The 22,621-nt window shown below is 35.0% G+C and overlaps 1 protein-coding gene across 2 annotated transcripts in view; it reads left to right on the forward strand.

Moving 5' to 3' along the window:
* The window catches only part of CCSER1 (coiled-coil serine rich protein 1), a gene marked incomplete at both ends in the record, with an annotated part of 1,097,278 nt that overhangs the window by 108,002 nt on the left and 966,655 nt on the right, over positions 1–22,621 (forward strand). For both annotated transcript variants that reach the window (XM_082653728.1, XM_082653729.1), the window contains one exon: positions 4,554–4,647. In XM_082653728.1, the coding sequence (XP_082509854.1) occupies positions 4,554–4,647 (94 nt within the window). The remainder of the gene's footprint in view (positions 1–4,553; positions 4,648–22,621) is intronic.

Below are 22,621 nucleotides of genomic sequence, written 5' to 3' on the forward strand. Positions count from 1 at the left end.
ATAATAAAATTCTTCTCGGTGTTTCATTACAACACCAAGCCTAACATATCAATTTATCTTAAATGTTTTAGCCACTTTTAAAGAAGAAAATTATGCATTTTACAATGATTCAAGAGCAAATCAATATGCTTACCCTAAAACTGGTTACAAATGTGCTCACGCTAGGAATTTACATTTCCTTTTACCATTTGCCTTCGTTCTCTTTGCTAATGTGAAACTTTTCATCTTTCACTGGGATTTCAGAAATACTTGAGTCTATTTTTGCACTTCCCTAGGACTTACTTATTATACTAGACTTAAAAGAAAAAGAAAGTCTTCTCTTAAATTTGCACTTTCTGGGTTGTTGACTAGATAATTTTTTGAGTAGTCATTGGAATTTGCTATACATTCAGAGACGATTCAGACTCAAGATTCTGACCATCAGATTGGACTTTCCTTTTTCAATTAAACTTTACATTCTGTGTCCTTATGCCTTTATTTATTTTTTAAATTCAAGCCCAGCTTTTAATTTTGTGCAGTATTCGTGCTCCCTCCCCAGATTATTTGCTTTTAAAGTTTCAACTGCAATTGTTATATAAACAGTTTTCCTGTTATTATGATATATATGCCTGGTATATTAATGTTATTAGAAACCCATGGACTTTCATTATTCTATCTTTATTATACAGAGCTACCTAGGTTTTTACCTACCAGAGGATGAGAGACTATTGTTAGTTATCACTTCTAGATATTCCATTAATTTATCAAATGTCTGAAGCACACAGTTGTGCCCTTTTAGATACAGGTCTGACTATTAGTATTAATTAAATGCTGGACTCCTTTTCCACTTGGTGGTTATGTGTGACCATTATTGCTGATCAGTCCTTTCTATCCCTGGTACAGAACTACTTTTGATGCTACTACTTTACTTACAAGTCTTTCCTTGCACAGATCAAGAAGAGTGCATGTCTTCATATTATAAACATACATAAGGTTAGAAAAAATACCCGTATGTTTAGCTATTTATTAAAAACAATAGACATTGAAGATATTCTAGCCTGTTTGTTTTTTTTGTGTGTATATCATTAATGCCTCTTTATATCCTTCACATTAACTTTTCTGTTTGAGTAACTCTTAGTTTTTGACAGACTCAGATTGTTTCATTTAGCCATAATGATTATTGTTTGTTTGTTTGTGTGTGTTTGTGTTTTTTATTTGCGGTACGCGGGCCTCTCACTGTTGTGGCCTCTCCCGTTGCGGAGCACAGGCTCCGGACACGCAGGCTCAGCGGCCATGGCTCACGGGCCCAGTCGCTCTGCGGCACGTGGGATCTTCCTGGACTGGGGCACGAACCCGTGTACCCTGCATCGGCAGGCGGAACTCTCAACCACTGCACCACCAGGGAAGCCCTGTTTGTTTGTTTTTTGTTGCTCATAATGTCAGAAATTAGCCAGGGAGAAGCCATTTAGGTTGCTTTCTTAGCCTTTCAAAACTTACTCCAACTTCTTTTTTAGACAAATCTTGTTTTCTGGGAACAAAAGAATGTTCCAGAAATAGTCTGTATTTTTTCTTTCCTTTTTTTTTCCCTAATAATTAAGGAACCCTGGTTCTTTTTTGTTGGTGGGTACTGTGTAATGAGTTTGTGGACTTCTCCTAACTGCTGGCTGAGGGCAAAAGCACTGTTGCTGCTATTGGTCTTTTTTAAGGAGAGATCTGGAAAAGATATTTCTTTTAGGTCTGTGAGTTCACACTGACTTTTCTTCTGTAACATCACGTTGCCGCATCTACTCTCTTTTTTGTATGATGTTTCACCAACTTCAAAGACTCCACTCCATTAATAAGAAAGTTGCTTTGTAAGCAAGATATCAAAGCAAGGCAATTTAGGATAAGTATATTGAAGAACACCTCCTCTAGACCAGTGGTCGATGGGCTCCTGCTAGACTGAATGTCAAGGGTCACCTGCAAAATGAGAAAATCAAAACAATGTAATGAATTTTCCAGATTTAATTTGTTCACTTTGTTGATGTTACTTTCTTCAATTAAATGTTTGGGATAATGGTGACAGAGTTTTTAAGTATTTCCTTGTTACAAAGATAAAATCTTTTTAAACTTTATTTTCAAACTGAGGATGGATATATTAACTGTCAAAATTCAAAAGAGGGTTGAACAATCCAACCTTGAAAAGATCATGTATGCTGCTGGACCTCAGGAACTGCTGGAATCAGGAACCAGAAGGTCTACTACTATGACACTTGTCATTTTTCCAGTAGACTTACTCTGGTCTTAACCAAGCAATGAAATCCAAGGCCCCTGTGATGTGCATCTTGCAATATCTATCACCAAACAGAAATTTTTCTCATTTTTCTGAGAGGGCTGTGATCAGCGAGTTTGGTTAAAACGCTCATCTTGGACCATCCACCAAGGACAGGAAGTCTGGCTCGTGTAAGAACCTGTTATCTTCTTCTATAGCTAGGTGGATTGAGTGGGGTGATTCCAAATGAAAGGGAGAAGTGCTATGCAAAAGGTAGAAGCTTACATTGAGGAAGATGTCCTTACTTGGCATAATTACCAAAACATATGCCAGGCACTCATTTACTTCCTTTGTTCCGATCTTCATTGCTTTCTAAGTGGTGTTGGTTGTGTAAGTTTGCTGGGGCTGCCATAACAAAATACCACAAACTAGATGGCTTAAACAGCAGAAATTTATTTTCTTGTGGTTCTAGAGGCTGGAAGTCTAAGATCAATGTGTAGGCAAGTTTAGTTTCTCCTGAAGCCTCTTTCCTTGGCTTGCAGATGGCTGCCTTCTTCCTATGTCCTCCCACGGTTGTCCCTCTGTCTGCGTTGTCTGTCCTAATATCCTCTTCTTATAAGAACACCAGTCATATTAGATTAGGGCCCACACTTGTGAGTTGATTTAACTGTAACTTCTTCTTTAAGGATACTCTCTTCAAAAATAATCACTTTCCAAGGTACTGGGGGTTAAGACTTCAGTTTATGAATTTTGGATGAAAACAGTTAAGACCATAATATTGGTCAATGAAATTCAAAATACAAGTATAAAATTGTTTAGGCTAATTTGGAGCTGTATCAATGACTACACTTTCACCATTAAACAATTTTTTTTACCAACGTATTCTTGACTACCTGACTAAAATTCTCTTATTTGGATACTGCTTAATAAACCCTAATAATATTAGTATCCTTATAACATCTCCCTTTTCTAAACTCTTAATTTTCCACAATCAACTTCAGTTATATTTCTTTTGTTGTCTCAATATTCTGTTTTGAATTTTTGAGAATGGCAGCCTATCTTTTGTTGCCTATATTTATAACATCTTTTTATTGCTATATACATAAGCAACTTATTCTCACTGGTTATCCCTGCCACATTATATCATAGAACTTCCAAGAAACAGTTGATTTTGTTTATAGTTTAAATTATTAGATCCCTTGTAATTAATACAGATACAATGTAATACAATGCAATCCATTATAGTAATCGTTCCCTATAATTTTCATTGACAGATAAAAAGCACTTATATTTGGCAATATTTATCACCTTTGAAACTACGGTGCTCTATTCACAGATAACATGTGTTTCTAAAGTTTAATAATGTTTAATTCTATTTTTTACAGTGAGAGTGGTTTATTTAAAAGTTACAGTATCCTTACTTTCAATCCCAGGAACTAAGGTGTCCATTTGACAACGTCATTAGGCTTTCTCTAATGAATATTTACTTCTTTAGATATAAATTATGGTAACATTCAAATCAGTGGACAAAGTAATCCGAAATGTTGTGGTATCATTTAACATTTAGGTTGTTTTTCTTGATGTTCTATTTTTTGTACTTTTGTTATTTCCATCCTAGTCTCTAAGAGTAAATTCTTGCTTTCTTAACATATTCACTACCAATCTATATACAGATATGCAAATCACGACTGTATTCCTCCTTCAAGAATTTCTACCTCTGCACATCACTGTTTTCCCTCAAGATTTCTCAATATACTCTTCGAGTTTACTGTGCTATTTGCCCTCTTGAGAAAAAATGAAAGGGTAACATGATCTAGCTCTGATATTTATGACTTTATGAAAATCAATAATTTTTAATCTAATTGATATTTATTTCTCCCATTCATTCCTCCTAATCTAAAGCAAATGATTGGGAAACAGTAACTGGATTTCCCCTCCCTTCCAAGCATAGTTTAAATTAATATTTCAGTGTTGGCACTGTATACAAAGTTTGAGAAACAATTCATTAAATGTGTCGGAAGACTGTTACACAAATTGGAAAGATAAATATTAGAAAAAGAATCTAAAGTTTTAGTTCACAGACTTCTATACATTTGAAAAACCTCTTTGTGCATTTTTAATGGAAGTTAAAATTTTTATAATTATTGAAATTTTTATTGGGCTGATAATTTTAAAGCTCATAAAATAAACAATTTCTGGGGTTCAGTTACAGCATTTCCTTTGTAATTTTGAGTACTTTTTCGCTTCATGGCATCTACATGTGGATATTTCCTCAGGTTCTCAGAGTTTTGGTTTCTGACTGTTGATTTTGCTTTTTCTTCAGGATGTTTTGAATAATTTGGGATCTTGTGAACTGGATGAAGATGATCTAATGCTTGATTTGGAATTTTTAGAGGAACAGAATCTTCATCCTTCAGGTAAATATTGAATAAATGTACAATATCATACAACTCCGGTCCAAGTCATTTAGCTTTCGTTGATAAGCTAAATATTGTTTAGGCTGCATTCAGTCTTTTCAATCCCCAGTTTCTGTATTCTGTGTGCAAGGCACATGCTAGGTACCCTGGACACATTATTCTGGTGATCTTACAATCTATTATGAAAATATAAATTTGGTTGGAAGGTAATTATTAAATAAGAAAAAATTGTAAAACAAAAGTTCTTTCAAAGAGGGAAATTCTAATGAAACAGTTAATGATAAAGTTAATATTTTCTTTTCTGGCAGGGGGGAGACAACAATTATAATCCCATTTTTCATTTATTTTATATAACCAAACGAAAGTTTGGTGGACCAAGTTTACTCTTTCAAATCTTAGCCACCTCAGTAATAACTATGGTGGTTAATGTTAATGTGATAAGGTTGACCTCAAAATTAGTAATTACCAATAGCAACCATAAGTACACACTCATAAACACACACACACACACACACACACACACACACACACACACAGGGTTATAGTGTGAGATAAATTCTTGCTGAATGAATAAAGAAGGGAGCCCACTATATTTGTAATAGTTTAAATTTGTATTAAGGCATAAAGTGTAATGTCTTCAAATACCAAAATTATTCCTTTTGTAGGACATAGGAATTAATTGTTCACTCAAATTTAGATATTTGACTAGAAAGGCAAGTTTTTATTTATTTATTTTTTACTACTAATAATACCTTGAACTTAGTCATTTTCAAGTTAAAGTAGAAGTAACATTAAAGCTTTAAAATCTTGAGTCATACTGCATACATTTAAGAAAACCAACCTCTTGGAATTTATTGTCCATGTTTTTAACTTTTAGGAATTAGACATAATCTCTGAGGTTGTTTCCAGCTGTAATATTTTATGATGAATTTTTGTTCATGCAGTATTTTTATATTATAAATAATGTCATAGTAACAATTGTCAAAAGAAGGAAATAACAATGTATGTATTTTTTTACACTCTTATTTTAGGCTAATATCAAAAAGGAGCTAAATAAAATTTTTTTCTGCTTAAATGTATATTTAGGATAACCATTTCTTGAGACATTCTTCCTGCAGTTGATTTGACATATATTCTTTTAAAAATGTAGATTTTTCTCACTTTTATGCAGGTACCTTATACAATTTCATCATTCATGTGTATTTATATTGAAAGAGTCACACATGGTGACAATGTATACATTTTGGTGGGAAATATGTCAGTATCTAGCAAAACTATACATACATTTATCTTTAGATCCAGCTATCCAACATCTAGTAATTTAATCCTAACACACTGGAAATATACAAATTAATATATGCAAATAACGATTTATTGCAAAATACTTGCAAAAACAAAATATTGGAAAACCTCAAATGTCCTTCAATAGGACATTGGTTGAATATACAATGGTACACTAAGCAGTCATTAAAAGGAATAATGATGGTGTCGGTATGTGCTATAGCATGATTGTAAGGGTGAAAAACTTTGCAGTGATGAATTAGACAGGCAGTACCTAAAGTCACTGATCACTAACTTCACTACAAGTGTAACAACTAGACATTTTGTCCCTCTTAATGCAATGACTAGAGAAGTACACAGCAATACCACTCCTGCCCACAAGTACTTAAATCTATTTGTCTCTTGATTAAATAATGATTTTACAGGAAATATTGGGGTGAGGAGAGAGGGAATGTTAAATGGAATGATGGGATTGCCAGCAAGCAAACATAGGTATGGGGCATTCTACAGGGTAAATGGTCTGGTTTCTTCAACAAATAAATGGCATGTTAAAAAGGGGAGGGGTACTGTAGATTAAAAGAGCAAATGCCATGTGACATCTTTGTGTCAAAACATAAAACACTATGCAAATATATTTCAGAGTTTATCAGAGAAGTTTGAGTAGTGATGGAATTATTATCACAGAATTATTTTTATTTTGTTGGGTGCTAAATATTTTTCTTTGGTTTTGTCTTTGAGGAAAACTCTTCATAGAGACGCATGTGGTTGAAATAATATGGTATCTGAGATTTGCTTTACCAACAGTATGGAGGAGGGAATAGATGAAACAATGTTGGTAAATTATTGAAAATTATCAAAGCTCAGAAATAGGTGCTTGGGGTGAAACTTTCATTGATGAGTTGTAATGTTTTCTCTATTTTAGGTATTTTTAAAGATTTTCACAATAAAAATAAAACCAAGTAATAAGTAAGCAGAATTATAGACAACATAGACATCTCAGCTGTGTTTGTTAGGCAACCATGATAAAGAGCAAAGAATGCCTTAAAATATAAAAGAGTTAGCTCAATTTATTTGCTTGGGAACAAAAATGAACATTTGTAAACTTTAATTTCTCTTTTATAAAATAATGAGTGCAATGAACTTTATTAGTTTATTTTAAAAAATGATATAACAAATATGATGAATCTCCTGAATCTGCCTCAAGGTGTAGATAACATGGTTGAAACCAGAACTAGGGCACCTTATGAATCAACTGACGTAACCAAATTGTTCATAAGATAAATGATGTTACTTTGCATATCTGAAGTACAGTTATAATAAGTGAGATAGTCCTTAAAGTGACTTGGGTTTGTTTAATGTTACTTAATAAAATGAAAACCTATTTCACTTTGGATGTCACATTATGGGGTTTGAAAAAAGCCACAAATATCTGTTTATGTACATTAGTTCAGAAAGAAGAATTTTTGGTTGAATTGGTTTTATACAATTTGGTTTTTTTTAAGCAACATAATTAAAGGTTTTATCAGAATATAAGAAGCTTATTATTGATAAATGATACTGGTAAAAAGCTCATTAATACTAAACATTCTAAAATACTGGTTTAAATAAAAGTCATTTTCAAAAGTCTGAACACTAAAATAATGGTACCATTTAATTCTACTACTTATGTTACTGTGGACATCTTTTAATGTTCTTCTTATTTGATTCTTGCTATCTGTATTTTCATCTAAAAATGAATTATAAGTTTTCAGTTAGATTTTCAAAAGTTGACCAGTGCAGTGAACAATATGAATAATGTTTCATGAATCCTTTTAATATGTAAATATATCTATGGAGTCCTAAATTAACACACTTCCTTCCTAAAAAAGAGGTAGTATGAATAAATAGTAGTATAAATAAAATATCTGTTTTAAAGTGCAGTAAGTGGATATTATCTTTTTTTTTTTTAATGAAAGCAAGAAAGGACAATTTCAATGAAAAAAAGGTGTATGAATTCAAAATGAGTTCCCGAAAGGAGACTTGCCTTAAGGACAAAAAATAAAAGCAACTATTCTGAATAACTTACTCTGATCTTGGCATTATCTAATACTATCTTTTAAATTCTAATATAAAAGCTAAGATTTTAGATTAAAAAGCCTGTGGATAAGCCTTCCAGATGTCTTTTATTATGTTTTCTTCAATTAATGTTTAAATTACTTTTCTGGAAATTTTTTTATGTTCAGTTAATATGCATCATGTTTAAACATAGGATTATCAATTTGTTTAATACCAGATATTCCATTTCCCCTGTAGTAAATTATTATATTTACTGTTTTTCTGTTTAATGCATCATTTATAATACACATATGACCAGTTATTTTTTAATTAAAAAATAGGAGATGCTATCAGTTATAATTTGATAAATTAAAAAGTATATTAGTGACCTTTCCACTTTTTATCTTTCTTTACTGTCTTATTCATGTTGATATGGTGGTGTTTTTGCCACAGATGGAGTCATGCAAGATACTAGCAGTGATGTTGGTTAGATATACCTCAACAGCCTTTTGAAAAATAAAAGTACTAACAAGATTTACTAGCATTTAGTATCTCTAAGACTCAAACAGGTGCCCTGAAAATTTTATTTACCCTGAAATGCATGTTATGAACTACATAATCTGTCAAAGGAAAAATACCAGAAATATATTTTTGCCTAGTTTTCTTTATGTAGTTTTACATTTTTGTGATTAGGATTTTTTTCTATTAATTTAAGCATCTTACAAAATAATCATTCAAGAAAATAAGGTAATGATTAAAGAAGGATATGAAAAATAAAATGAAGCCACAGATAAGTTTGGCACACAAAATGTATACCAGTATTACCTCAGAGACCCAAACATGTTACTTGGAGTATACTACTAGCATATGTGAAGAAAGAAACAGAACCAATTGCATGATTAAAAATACATACCATCGGGCTTCCCTGGTGGCGCAGTGGTTGAGAGCCCGCCTGCCGATGCAGGGGACGTGGGTTCATGTTCCAGTCCGGGAAGATCCCACATGCCGCGGAGTGGCTAGGCCTGTGAGCCATGGCTGCTGAACCTGCGCGTCCGGAGCCTGTGCTCCGCAACGGGAGAGGCCACAACAGTGAGAGGCCCGCGTACCGCAAAAAAAAAAAAAAAAAAAAAAAAAAAAAAAAAATATATATATATATATATATATATATATATGTATATATATATACCATCAATCATTCAGTCAATCAGTCAATACCCTTTTTAAAATAAAGGAATTCTTGTTACTGAGAACTGAAAAATTCTTTGCTCACATGTCTTTATAAGGTATAAATTATTTGATATCAATAGTTTCCTCAGCAACTGGTAGCATTGTGTTACCAGTTCAGCAGAAGAAATTCTAAATGGTAAACACATCAGTGTAGCAAAAGCTAGGAGCTTTATGAGGAGCTTGCTTAATCCCAAAATAAAATCTAGTTCCTTGTCCATAGTTCATATTCCTCAGCTAATTTTTTTTTTTTTTTTTTTTTTTTTTGCGGTACGCGGGCTTCTCACTGCTGTGGCCTCTCCCACGCGGAGCACAGGCTCCGGACGCGCAGGCTCAGCGGCCATGGCTCACGGGCCCAGCCTCTCTGCGGCATGTGGGATCTTCCCGGACCGGGGCATGAACCCGTGTCCCCTGCATCGGCAGGCGGACTCTCAACCACTGCGCCACCAGGGAAGCCCTGGATTACCCCATTTAATCCTAACAACAATTCTCTAGAAATTATTACTATTCTTGCTTTGATAATGAAGGAATGGAGATCCAGAGAGTGTTATTATTGGTCCAGGACTGCAGAGATAGTAAGTGGCAGAAGTAGGGTTTAAATTACACCATGGTGACTTGGTGCCTACCTAATGTTTTCACAGAGCTCTCAATGACCTTTAGTTGCTAGAAAAAGCAGTTATAACAAAACTGAAAAATGTTCCTTTGTAATACAGTGTTTGAGTAACACTATAGTGAGGACAAAATTGGGACAAAAGTCATTTCCTGGGTTTCACCCCCTGGTGCTGTTGCTCTTTTCTGCCTTGAAAGGCTTAGAGTACCTGTTATCTGCTTGGTAGCCATTAGATGGCAATCGTGTTCTGATAATAATGATAGTGACCCTGTCGTACATTTGTATTCAGCTTTACAGTTTACAAGGGACTTCAAATATGTTATCTCATCAGATTATCACAATAACACTCTGAGACAGGTGTTAATATATCCCAACTACAGTAGAGGAAGCAAATACTCTATGGTTAAAAACTTACTGAAGTTCGTATAGCCAATATTAACCCAGATCTTAACATTAAATGACGGTTTTTTCACTATCTTTCTGGATCTTGCGGCTTCTGATTTTACATAGTACAAATCTAATATATTTGGTTATATATTTTCCAAGCCCACTGAAAATCATAGTTACATCTTAGAAAAGGGGAAAGGGTTGCTTTAAGCAGACATGATGAATGTGGTGAAAAATAAATACCACTAGCAAAAAAGCAAGAGGAAAAGGCAAAAAAGCTTTGAAAAGTAGGCAAAGTCATAAAGCAGAATAGTATAGGGTCATTAAATGTAAGAACAGACATCGCCATCTGCATCAGCAGGTCATGAGGCATTACTGTATTGCAGTATATTATTCCATTGCATTTAAAAATTATTATAGCCTTGAATCATTGAGAAAAAATTATAGTCTGCATACTCTGATAAGATGGTAAGCTATAAAATTCACTTAGGAAATATATCTATCTGAACTGTTTTTATTTAACTCTTTAATATGTTAAGAGGAAACAGTTTCTTAGTTCTTCATAAACTTTATCCAGAAAGTATCATTTCATAAGGATTCTAGATTGCAAAATTGGAGTATATTTTATTAAAATACTTTTTATATAATTTTTATATTTCTCCCCATATTCCTTCCCCCAAATTCTTGCAAATGACTGAATAAACAAAAGGAGAGCTGTGAGAAGGTTTACTAATTATCATTCTTGAAAATTCAGTAATTTATTTATGGCCTACTGGTAGGGTATTAGGGATCATGATATTACTTAAACTCAAGACTGTACAATTGGCTGTAACATCTATTTTCAGGATAGATCAAAATTTTAATGGTTTTTGTTTATTTCTTGGTTTTGGCAGATAAATTTATTGATTGACCAATAATTCATTAATTTGATACTTCGCTTTCAATTCCATTTTTTTAAATTTCAAACTTACCGGTTTTCAATATGATGTTTACCTGGGTGCATTGTTTTCAGTGTTTGGTTCATGATATTAAATGGCATCTTTAAATGACAGAAGAAAGGCCCTAACTGAAAGAGAATTTCAGATATTATGAAGTGGAGCCTCTCCTGCTTCTGCTCGCCATGAATATTCAGAGTTTTAATGGCTTTGGTCAATATCACACAATTAGTTTGTAGTAGAATGTACTTCAAGAGAATTGCTTCAGCTACAAAGAAGGCTTTTAGATGAAACCGTTTTTAAGGTCTAATAACTATAGCTGAAAAATGTTTACACATTCTGACCTAATTTAATATTAAATGACAATTTTAATGAAGTCATAGAATTTACTTGTAACCTGCTACTGTAGCATTTCATACTGTTATAAACTCTCTTCTGTGCAAAAGGGCAGTCAAAGGCCTAAGTTCATTAGAGGATACAGTCAAAGGAAAAGAGTTCTTTCATTCAGCATAGTTTTTCTGGAGCAATTAGAAAGAAAATATGTGTCTCAATATAGAATTTCATGGCCTTGTACAATTACGTGGTGACATCTCCACACAATTGCTTGAATAACGCCAGCAACATCAGCTGTCACAATCGAAGCGAGCAAGTAATTAAGAAAATTAATGCTGGTCTTTCTCCTGAAGAAGTAGGATATTTATGTTTTTAAAATTGTTCACCAACAAGAAAAATAACCACTGACATGAAACATAATTTTCTACAGTGCCTGAGGCAGAAAAGATAGAAATAATAATGAACATTCACACTATTACAACGAATTAAGTTGTAATTGTATACACCACAATTACAGAGTCCCTTTTCCTTGGATTATAAAATTTTAATAGCATCATTTTATCAGGCATCACCATAGCATCTAGCATCTTGACCCTTTTATTTATGTTCTGCTTCTTCATCTTATTAACCAAAACTTCCAAAAGTTGACAGTGGAATTGGGGCTCTCATTCTTATGAGGACCACTTTTTTTCTCTAACCATACACCTTAGTATGCTAGGATAACCTACACTTGTCTGAATAATTAGTAAAGAAAACAATTAGAAAAGACCACAACTTGTCTGAATAATTAGTAGATTTGAGTGAGCCATGATATTTGTGTCAAATGCTGATTCCCCAACCTTTTGATAAGAAACTGTTCAGTTTATTGCTTACCGAAGTGAGGGTGAAACGCCACCTCTGATGAACTCTGGTTGTCTTTTGGAGGGGAAAGAACAAGTTAGGATTTATAGAGATTTTGAATTTGGTTTAAAGCAGATATTTCAGTTTGAAGGTTTGACTGGGATTGGGATTAGATAAAATAGTTTCAGAATGTAAGATTTGTGGAAGCTACAAGGCAAGGATTTTAAAGTGAAAGGATGATTCTTAGTGCATAAACTGTTGATGCTTTCTACTGAAAAATTGGTAGGTCTTTTGGGAAAGCCCTGTAATGAACAGTGAAGCTATTTGAAATAGTTAAGTTATTCCAATAAAGACAGTAAAATAGTAAAATGATGTTCACATACACAGTCACCTATTTGGGAGTTGGTAGTTTTAGGTGTTAATCCCCACTGAGGGAGACAGAAGGATAGACCATTTTTAGGTGGAGGCATCATGCATCCAGATTTTCACTATTGTTTGAGGTGTCATCATCACATATCAAGTCATCGTCTCATCCGTACATCATGTTAGATTCTGAAGATGACATATCTGAACTCTGCAACATAAATAGTAAAATAAGGTTTCTGATCAGGATTTGTTATCCACTCTCAGCCAGCAGTCGAGTGCCCAGATTAAATAGGAGACGAGACCCCATCCCCATTCTGAAGAGCCTACAGAACCAGATATGGGGTTGTTAACGAAACTACTTTAATTTTCTGATATCTTTATTTTTAGTCAGGATACTTTGGGTAAGAGGACAAAAGTGTCTCCAGCCTAGGCTGCAAATGGATATTCTGAATAAGGTTTAGATAGAAGAAATCTCTCCTGGACTGAAATATTTTAAAATTTTGTCTCAAGTACAATCTGCTCTCAACATCCTAAAAATGATAGGACATATAAAAATATTATCTGAATGATGGGTTAAACCAGCTTGTCATTGCAAATATGTCCACATTTGAAGATGATTAAGACAACTGAAAAGTTTTTTTTTATTGTCTCCTTGTGAGATTTTGTCTTCTAATTGATCATTACTCATATGCACTGAAAGATCGGGACTTTTTGGATATCTTGGCACCAATAGTAATCTGGATCTGCTCCCTCATTAGAGTATTCATAGATCAGAAAATTATTAAAATACATATTATTGGGGGGTAATAATGGTAAAAAATATTCTGAGGAAAATGGAAATAAAGGTTATCACTAATTTTACCAGGTGGTTCTTCTTAATAACATATTTTAATGATTTAAAGAGTCACATTATTTCACATTTTACCATCTCTGATATTGATGTATTTATAATGAAGATTTTTTTTAAATTCTATTAATTTTTTGGCCCCACTGTTTGGCATGTAGGACCTTAGTTCCCTGACCAGGGGTCGAAACCGTGCCCCGTGCATGGGGAGTCTTAACCACTGGACTGCCAGGGAAGTCCAGTATAATGAAGATATTTTATCATCGTGTCCTAGATGGACAGCGGTTTTATTTTTCTTTTAAATTGTTACATAAAATGTGTCTTGCAATTAATGGTGTCTTAGATCCAAAAAAATATATCTCTTTAGATTAGTGGTCCGCAAACTTTTTGGCACCAGGGACCAGTTTCGTGGAAGGCAGTTTTTCCATGGGGGGTCGGGTGATGGTTCAGGCGGTGATGTGAGCGATGGTGAGCAGCAGATGAAGCTTCGCTCACTCGCCCACCACTCACCTCCTGCTGTGCGGCCCGGTTCCTAACGGGCCGTGGACCGGTACCAGTCCGTGTCCCAGGGGTTGGGTACCCCTTCTTTAGATAACAGGAATTTGAGAGAGCCGTAGGGGTGAAGTGTTAACCTGTATATCTTCGACTTCATATTGCCTACACTTAAAGAATCCAGAATACTCCCCAATTCTGACTGGACACCCTGAAAGAGTCATATTTGCTTTTACATTGTTTTATTATTTTGAAAAGTAAAACATTTATCATCTTCAGTATGGTACTAACTGCAGTACTCATAATTCTGTACTTGTGTACGTGGGACATATACCATATTATTGTTTTGTGCTTATCCATGCATTTATATGTTCGTATTTTTTCCTAGTCCTACCTACTATGATCTTCATTATCCTTACATATTAAAAAAACTACCCTTTAGAGAAGAGATTTCTGTTACTAAGAATTACATTTTTATCTCATATTCTACATTTTTATCACTCTGTGAAAATAAGAGAGGTCAACTTCAACCATCACTTAGAGATACTGACTCCAGAGTCTCTACCCCCAGTTTAAGCCTCTTTCACGTACAGATATATGTATATAACAGTCTGCTAACAATTTTACTCGATGTCAGTAATATGCTTTGTATTTATTTTTATTTTTATTCATTTATTTGGCTGTGCCGGGTCTTAGTTGCGGCACACGGGATCTTCAATTGCGGCATGCCTGGATCTTCAGTTGTAGCATGCAGGATCTTTATTTCCGGCATGTGAACTCAGTTGTGGCATGTGGGATCTAGTTCCCTAATCAGGGATCAAACCCAGGCCCCCTGCATTGGCAGTGCAGAGTCTTAGCCACTGGACCACCAGGGAGGTCCCAGTAATATGCTTTAGATTTAATAGATTCAAGATTAACCTTATTCTTCCTGCCTCTTACTTTGTTCTTCTCTATTTATTTAATCTCTTGGTGAATGACACCAACATTATGCAGACAAAAAATTGAAGCCAGACGTCACTAGGTTTAATTGATTCTACTTTTCAGCTATTCTTGATTCTACACCCTTCTCTCCACAAGTCCTGTTTCAGTCTTTATTTGGGCCAGGATCATTTTCCTCTAATTCTATGTGACCCAGTTGGTTTTTGAGGCCCTTTCTCTGGCCCAAATGTACCTTAGTGCCATCTTTGTTTTTTCTTTTTCCTCAGTGCCAACCTTGATGCAGAACTCAGGTCCTCTTTCAATTTCCCATCTCTTACCCCACTGCACAAAAAAAATTCTATCAAATAAAAACTTTCATGATTAATGTTGACTTTATTTCAGAACTTGGAGTCAAGGTGGAGTAATCATCTAGTTCCAGTGAGAGAGAAGGTAGACAGTGTATTCAGGAGTTTCATTTTGCTCTCTCTCTGGACTTTTCTCAGTTTCTTTCCTACAGCCACATTTTTCTCCAAATTCTGGCCCATTTGTCCTTTTTCCTTCTTTAGTTCATGCAAAGCAGATCTACAGGCTACTTTCAGGGCTAGGTGTCAGCTGGCTCATAGGCCCAAAGGCAGAGGCTCCACCTCTAAAATGGTTTAGCAGAGCATTTTCCTATCAAAGGTAGGGCTCTCCCAACTAGATTATGCTGCTACATCTTGTCTCTATCTCCTTACATGCTTGCCTCCTGTTTTAAGTTTGACCTCCTCTAATCCATTCTCCATATTGCCCACAAGGTATGCTAGCATGCCAAACTGATACTGGTCACTGACGTATCTTCAAAATTTTCAGTATTCCCCATTGCTTTCATTATAAATTCCAGTTTCATTAGTGTGGCTTACAAAATTCCCAAACTTCAATACTCACCACTTTTTCTACATAGCAAGATTGACTTCAAGCAAATAATTATTGAAGGTGTACTATCAGCCCTAAGATTATGATAGCAGACACGGGCCATGTAGCATATGGCCTAATGGAAAATTCTATTTTTAAATGATTGTTAAGGAAGAAAACAGCAGTATGCAGTGGAAGGATATAGCCATCTTGGCAAGAAAAGACTTCCTGAGGAGGTGATATTTAAGCTTTTACATGAAGGATAAGTGGGTGTTCAGTGAGGTGGTGGGGGAAATGGCTTAGCAAATTGGAATTCTTAGAGGAAAGTGTGACACGTTGAGGAACATCAAGGAAGCCCAGCGTGCTTTGGCAGAGTAGGGAGTAAATGGCGCTAGCTGAGTGACTTGAATGAACCGTGTTCCTTCTCGCCCGTATGATGTTTGAAGTGCTGTCTTCTGATCCTGAAATGTTCTTTCCTTTCTTATTAATTATCCGTGTTCAACTGCTAAAATAAAGTCTGAAACCACTGATCTGTTTGAATGAAATTAGAACACTCTCTAACACCATACACAAAGTAAAAAAATGGATTAAAGACCTAAATTTAAGGCCAGACACTATCAAACTCTTAGAGGAAAACATAGGCAGAACACTCTATGACATAAATCACAGCAAGATCCTTTTTGATCCACTTCCTAGAGTAATGGAAATAAAAACAAAAATAAACAAGTGGGGCAAAATGAAACGTAAAAGCTTGTACACAGCAAAGGAAACTATAAACAAGACGAAAAGAGAACCCTCGGAATGGGAGAAAATATTTGCAAATGAAGCAACTGACAAAGGATTAATCTCCAAAATATGCAAGCAGCTCATGCAGCTCAATATCTAAAAAGCAAACAACCCAATCCAAAAATGGGCAGAAGACCTAAATAGACATTGCTCCAAAGAAGATACACAGACTGCCAACAAACACATGAAAAGATGCTCAGCATCACTAATCATTAGAGAAATGCAAGTCAAAACCACAATGAGGTATCACTTCACACTGGTCAGAATGGCCATCATCAAAAAATCTACAAACAGTAAATGCTGGCAAGGGTGGGGAGAAAAGGGAACCCTCTTGCACTGTTGGTGGGAATGTAAATTGGTACAGCCACTATGGAGAACAGTAAGGAGGTTCCTTAAAAAACTAAAAATAGAACTACCATATGACCCAGCAATCCCACTACTGGGCATATACCCTGAGAAAACCATAATTCAAAGAGTCATGTACCACAATGTTCATTGCGGCACTATTTACAATAGCCAGGACATGGAAGCAACCTAAGTGTCCATCTGTAGATGAATGGATAAAGAAGATGTGGCTCCTATGTACAATGGAATATTACTCAGCCATAAAAAGGAACGAAATTGAGTTATTTGTAATGAGGTGGATGGACCTAGAGTCTGTCATACAGAGTGAAGTAAGTCAGAAAGAGAAAAACAAATACTGTATCCTAACGCACATATATGGAATCTAAAAAAACAGTACTGATGAACCTAGTGGCAGGATAGGAATAAAGATGCAGCCATAGAGAACGGACTTGAGGACACAGTCGGGGAAGGGGAAGCTGGGACAAAGTGAGAGAGTGGCATTGACATATATACACGACCAAACATAAAATCGACGGCTAGTGGAAAGCCGCTGCATAGCACAGGGAGATCAGCTTGATGCTTTGTGACGAGCTAGAGGGGTAGGACAGGGAGGGTGGGAGGGAGGCTCAAGAGGGAGCGGATATGGGGATATATGTATATGTATAACTGATTCACTTTGTTGTACAGCAGAAACTAACAACATTGTAAAGCAATTATACTCCAATAAAGATATTAAAAAAAAAAGTCAGTATGTGCACAGGAGAAAATAAAGGTGATACTAGGCAATGATGTTAAGGGCTAAATAAATATATTATTGATATGTTCAGGGGAAAGAGATATTTCTGTGGGCTGCATTAGGAAGCATGGCTTCAGGAGAGGTTGTACTTACACTTATTTAAAGTGCAGTAAAGTCTCAGGTGGGAAAGAATTCTATGAGCAGGAATTAATAACAAAGAAAAGATTAAAGAAGTAAATATTTAATTTGTCTGAACTTCAAAAGCAAAGATTAGGAATTATTTATGCAATTTTTAATCCTATTACTATTTTTCTTTTTTCTCATGTGTTTTTAAATAGTTGAAATCAAAATAGGGCTTTGTTTTTTACTTTAGCTATAAAATAAAATACTAAATGTGTTTATTGGAACAAAAGGATGACTTGTTAATTTCAAATATATGAGTCTGATGATATATATCAATAAAAATCGTTATAAAATGTTAACCAGCGGGACTTCCCTGGTGGTCCAGTGGTTATGACTCTGTGCTTTCAACGTAGGGGGCGTAGGTTTGATCCCTGGTCAGGGAACTAAGCTCCCACATGCCGTACGGCATGGCCAAAAAGTTTTAAAAATATATATATTAACCAGGAATTATAGTTCTACAAATTGGTACTTGGCAATATGCCTTTCTGAATAACTCTGTGCTTCTCTGACTAGCAGAATTGCTTTTAAGTTATTCTGAACAATCTTCTCAATGCAAATGTCTAAAAGAATTCTAGATTATTCTTTTTAAGAATATTTTTAAATGTGTTTCTGTGGGATAAGGAAGTAATATATCTACAGAAAGTAAAAATATACTTCAAGGGCAAATATTTAAAAGTCAGTAATTATCAAAGGCAGCGTTCTTTCTAACCAGATAGCAGACAGCTTGTAAATGTTAAGGTTCTTTTTTTTTTTTTTTTTTTTTTTTGCGGTACACGGGCCCCTCACTGTTGTGGCCCCTCACTGTTGTGGCCTCTCCCATTGAGGAGCACAGGCTCCAGACGCGCATGGCTCACGGGCCTAGCCGCTCCACAGCATGTGGGATCTTCCCGGACAGGGGCATGAACACGTGTCCCCTGCATCGGCAGGCGGACTCTCAACCACTGTGCCACCAGGGAAGCCCCTAAGGGTCATTTTTGTGTGTCGAGTAGCCAAAGCTGTATTCATATTTTTTACGGTAGTGGTAACTAATACAGATACTTTTCCTAGTTCAGTTGCTTATTTCTTTGAGGATTTTTTCTCTAACATAGAGAAAAACATTTCTCTGTCATATCATTTTAGAAAAAGATGGGAACTTAGATATGTTCTAATCCAGCAATCTTTGTATATGAGGAAATTTAAATCCATGTGTAAAGTGACTTAGTCAGCATCATCTAACTTGCAAAAATAAGGAATATAGAATGGAAGGCTTTGGATTAACCTTTTGCATATATATTCTAATAACATTAATGAATATTATAAATTACAATATGGTAAATATTTGTTAAGCAACTATGAGTGTAGATAAGGTACTCTAAGACCCTATTATGGCATCTTTTAAAAATTTGTGATTGACTTTATCCAATAGATATAGTCCAAAGCTATAGTGATTATTTTCATGAAACATGACTGAACACCTGGTGGAAAGAAGACCACACTTTAAACAAAAATTTAAGCAGGGGTCTTTTTTTTATCAACTATATGATCTTGAGTGTATATACACATGATAAAATGTAGATCTGAAATTCCAAGTGTATTTTAAATTTGACTTTAACTGTATTCAGTAATACACATTTGTATATGTTAATTTTGAGCTTAGAGGCATGATGAGATTTTTGTTGTTCTAGAATAAAGCAAACTATACTCTTAATGATTAGAATATAGTGTTAATCAGCCCCATTTTGCAATCTATCTTTTGTTATAGTCACCAGGAACAGAAACTCATTTCTCTAAGAGGCATACCTGTGGTTTTGTTATATTAGCCAGATTTTTAGCACTGACAGATCCTCCTTGATCCAGTTTGCATATCGATATGATGCCCATAGGTTCTAAATCAAACAAGTGTTATGCTAATCTCACTTTAATTTTTCCTTTCTATCTTTATATTTTCAGTACTCCTCAGGAGATGAATATATTTGCTAAGAATACAAAAGCTTTATCCTATTATGCAGAGTTGTTTTATTAAGCAGAATTTCACAGTTGAATCTGTCCTTTTTATTTTTCTCCTCCTGTTGATGCACTACCATCTTTCTCTGACTATATCTTTCTCCAACAACAAAAAAGGAAATGCTTTCATACATTTATTGGGTAACAGAATTATATAGAAAAATATATATTTATTTTTATATAGTAAAACATTAAGTAAATAATATGAAAATCAGAATGTCAAAGTGATGTCTTAAATGAAACTCATTGATGAAGGTGAACCAAGTTTGCAGCTGAAGAATGTGTTCTCCTAGGCAAAATACTTTATGACACGTGTCTCACGTGTATTTACTTTAGGAGGTGCTTCTTGTTTTCCTTGTCTGTCTATAAATACATAGATGGTTTTACCTTAGGTCTCTGAATTTATTCTCACACATTTGGTCATTTATTAGTAATAAGTATAGCCTCTGATGTCTGCATAGGGATGCCACTCATCCTATGATAGATACTGTTTAGCTTAGAATTTGCAAAATTAGACAGATGCTAAATACGATTTAAATCTTTCTCTTAATACCAAAGCTGTCAGGAAACCACCTATGTCATGAAAATTCGAGAATTAATAACAAAAAGTGTACATTTAAATTTCTGTGCTTATGGAAGAATAAAAAATAAAACTGTTGTAAATATCTTTTAGGGACATTTACATAGAAGTGAATCTGTGTGTGACTAAAACAAATCAAATTGAACTCTTTTGTTGTCAGTGTTTTATTTTGTGCATTATAAATAAGTAGAGTTCAATGAATAGCTTTTTAAAACATGCTCATAGGCTGTAGTAAAGAAAGTCATATACCCTGTTCCCATAGGCATGCTCTGTGGTTTTGTTAGAACAGAAGTAGAGTGATAGTGTGTGTGTGTATGTGGGCACATGTCATGTAAATCTTGGGAGAGAGGGGAGAGAGGGAAGGGAAGGGACGGCAGGAGAGGGACGAGAGAGATATCAGAGACAATTAAGCATTGAATAAATGGATGCATGAATTCATTATAAAAATATGGCAAAAAAGGTTTAGCTCATAAAAGTATTATCCTTATAAAAAGATTAAGATACAATTCAATGATCCATAATAATGTTTGATTGAAAATTCCTGAGAGTAATTATAGATCATGAGGCATTTCAAATGTATTAGATGAAGAAATAAATCATCTATAACTATGTATGCTTCTCTTTAACCAGACCATATTTGTTACAAAGCAAATTTCATTTATACAGAGATTTGCTGGAGTATTAACTATTTTGTCAAAGTGCTTTTGGATGAAGAAACATAATGTACTCATTTTCATTTTCTCGATTGCTTTAGAGAAATAAAAGTCACGTTGAAATATATAGTAAGTAGAATAAAATAAATCAACCCACAGGATTAAGTTGATAGCAAATTCTTATTTTCTTTTACAGGAGGTAAATATCTTTGTGTATTAGAAATTGTCATTTGCTCCGAATAAGTTATATAGATACTTCACCTTAAAGGAGGGGAGCATAATTTCCCACGCCTGAAGTATGGGCTGCACATAATGACTTCTTTCCAAGGAGTGTAGTATGGTAGGGGTGAAAACAATAATAATACTGTTACAGTGGAGAAATCTGTACAGTTGATATGTGTATGATGTCATAAAAGTAGCTTTACCTCCATAATCTTCCATCTAAAACCCATAACCTCAGTTTAATCATGAGGAAAATATCAGAAAAATTTTAATGGAGGAGGATTCTATAATATACCAGTATTTCTCAATATTGGTAAAGTCATGAGAAACAAGGAAAGTCTGAGAAACTGTCACAGCCAAGAGAAGCTTAAGGAGATAACTTATATTTGTGGACCCAATTTCAGTGTGTGTGTGTGTGTGTGTGTGTGTGTGTGTGTGTAGGCTTTCCCACACCAACAAGCAATTCTCAAATACCAGCAAGACTGTCTGAAAATTCAACACAACTCTGACACTGTCTAGCCAGAGATAGGATCAGATTCCACAGGTAAATAGCTCAGTCCCATAAGTCCACCTTACATTTTAGAAGCCAATCACAAACCCAGGTCACCTGTACTTTTGACCAAAAGGCTACAAATGGAGGTTCCAAGGACTCTCTCAACTCAGGATGCCAGTTGCAAGTCCAGGTTATCTGTACTCCTGACAGACTGACTATAAATCACAGGTTCCCATGATCCCCTGCTTGGGTTGGATTGATTTCCTAGAACAGCTCATAGAAACACATTTACTCCCTAGATTACCAATATGCTACAAAGGATATTGAAGGATATGAATCAACAGCCAGACGTCGAGATGCATAGGGTGAAGTTCCAAACAAAGTATCTTCTGTCCTCATGGAGTTTTGGGGCCCAGCATGGTGGCACATAGAAGTGTTCTGGTTTCCCAACCTGGACGCTCTCTGAACCCTGTCTTTTGGGGTTTTTATAGAGGCTTCATTACATAGGAATGATTAAGTCATTAGCTATTGGCTATTGATTCAACCTCCAACCCCTCTGCCCTCCCCAGAGATAAGGGGGATGGTATTGAAAGTTTCAACCCTCTAATCACAAGGTTGGTTCCTTTGGTTACCAGGCCTATCAGGTGGTTTAGGGGCTTTCCAAAGTCACCTTATAAACATAACAAAAGACAGCTTGATCACCCTCTTCACTTAAGAAATTCCCAGGGTTTTAGGATCTCTGTGCCAGAAATGGGGACAAAGACCAAATATATATTTCTTATTATAAATCATAATATCACAGGAGACATGAGAACTAAATGTAATGTGGTATCATAGA

This window comes from Grampus griseus (assembly GCF_964374135.1).
Source record: "Grampus griseus genome assembly, chromosome: 4".
In the NCBI taxonomy this organism is placed as follows: Eukaryota; Metazoa; Chordata; class Mammalia; order Artiodactyla; family Delphinidae; genus Grampus; species Grampus griseus.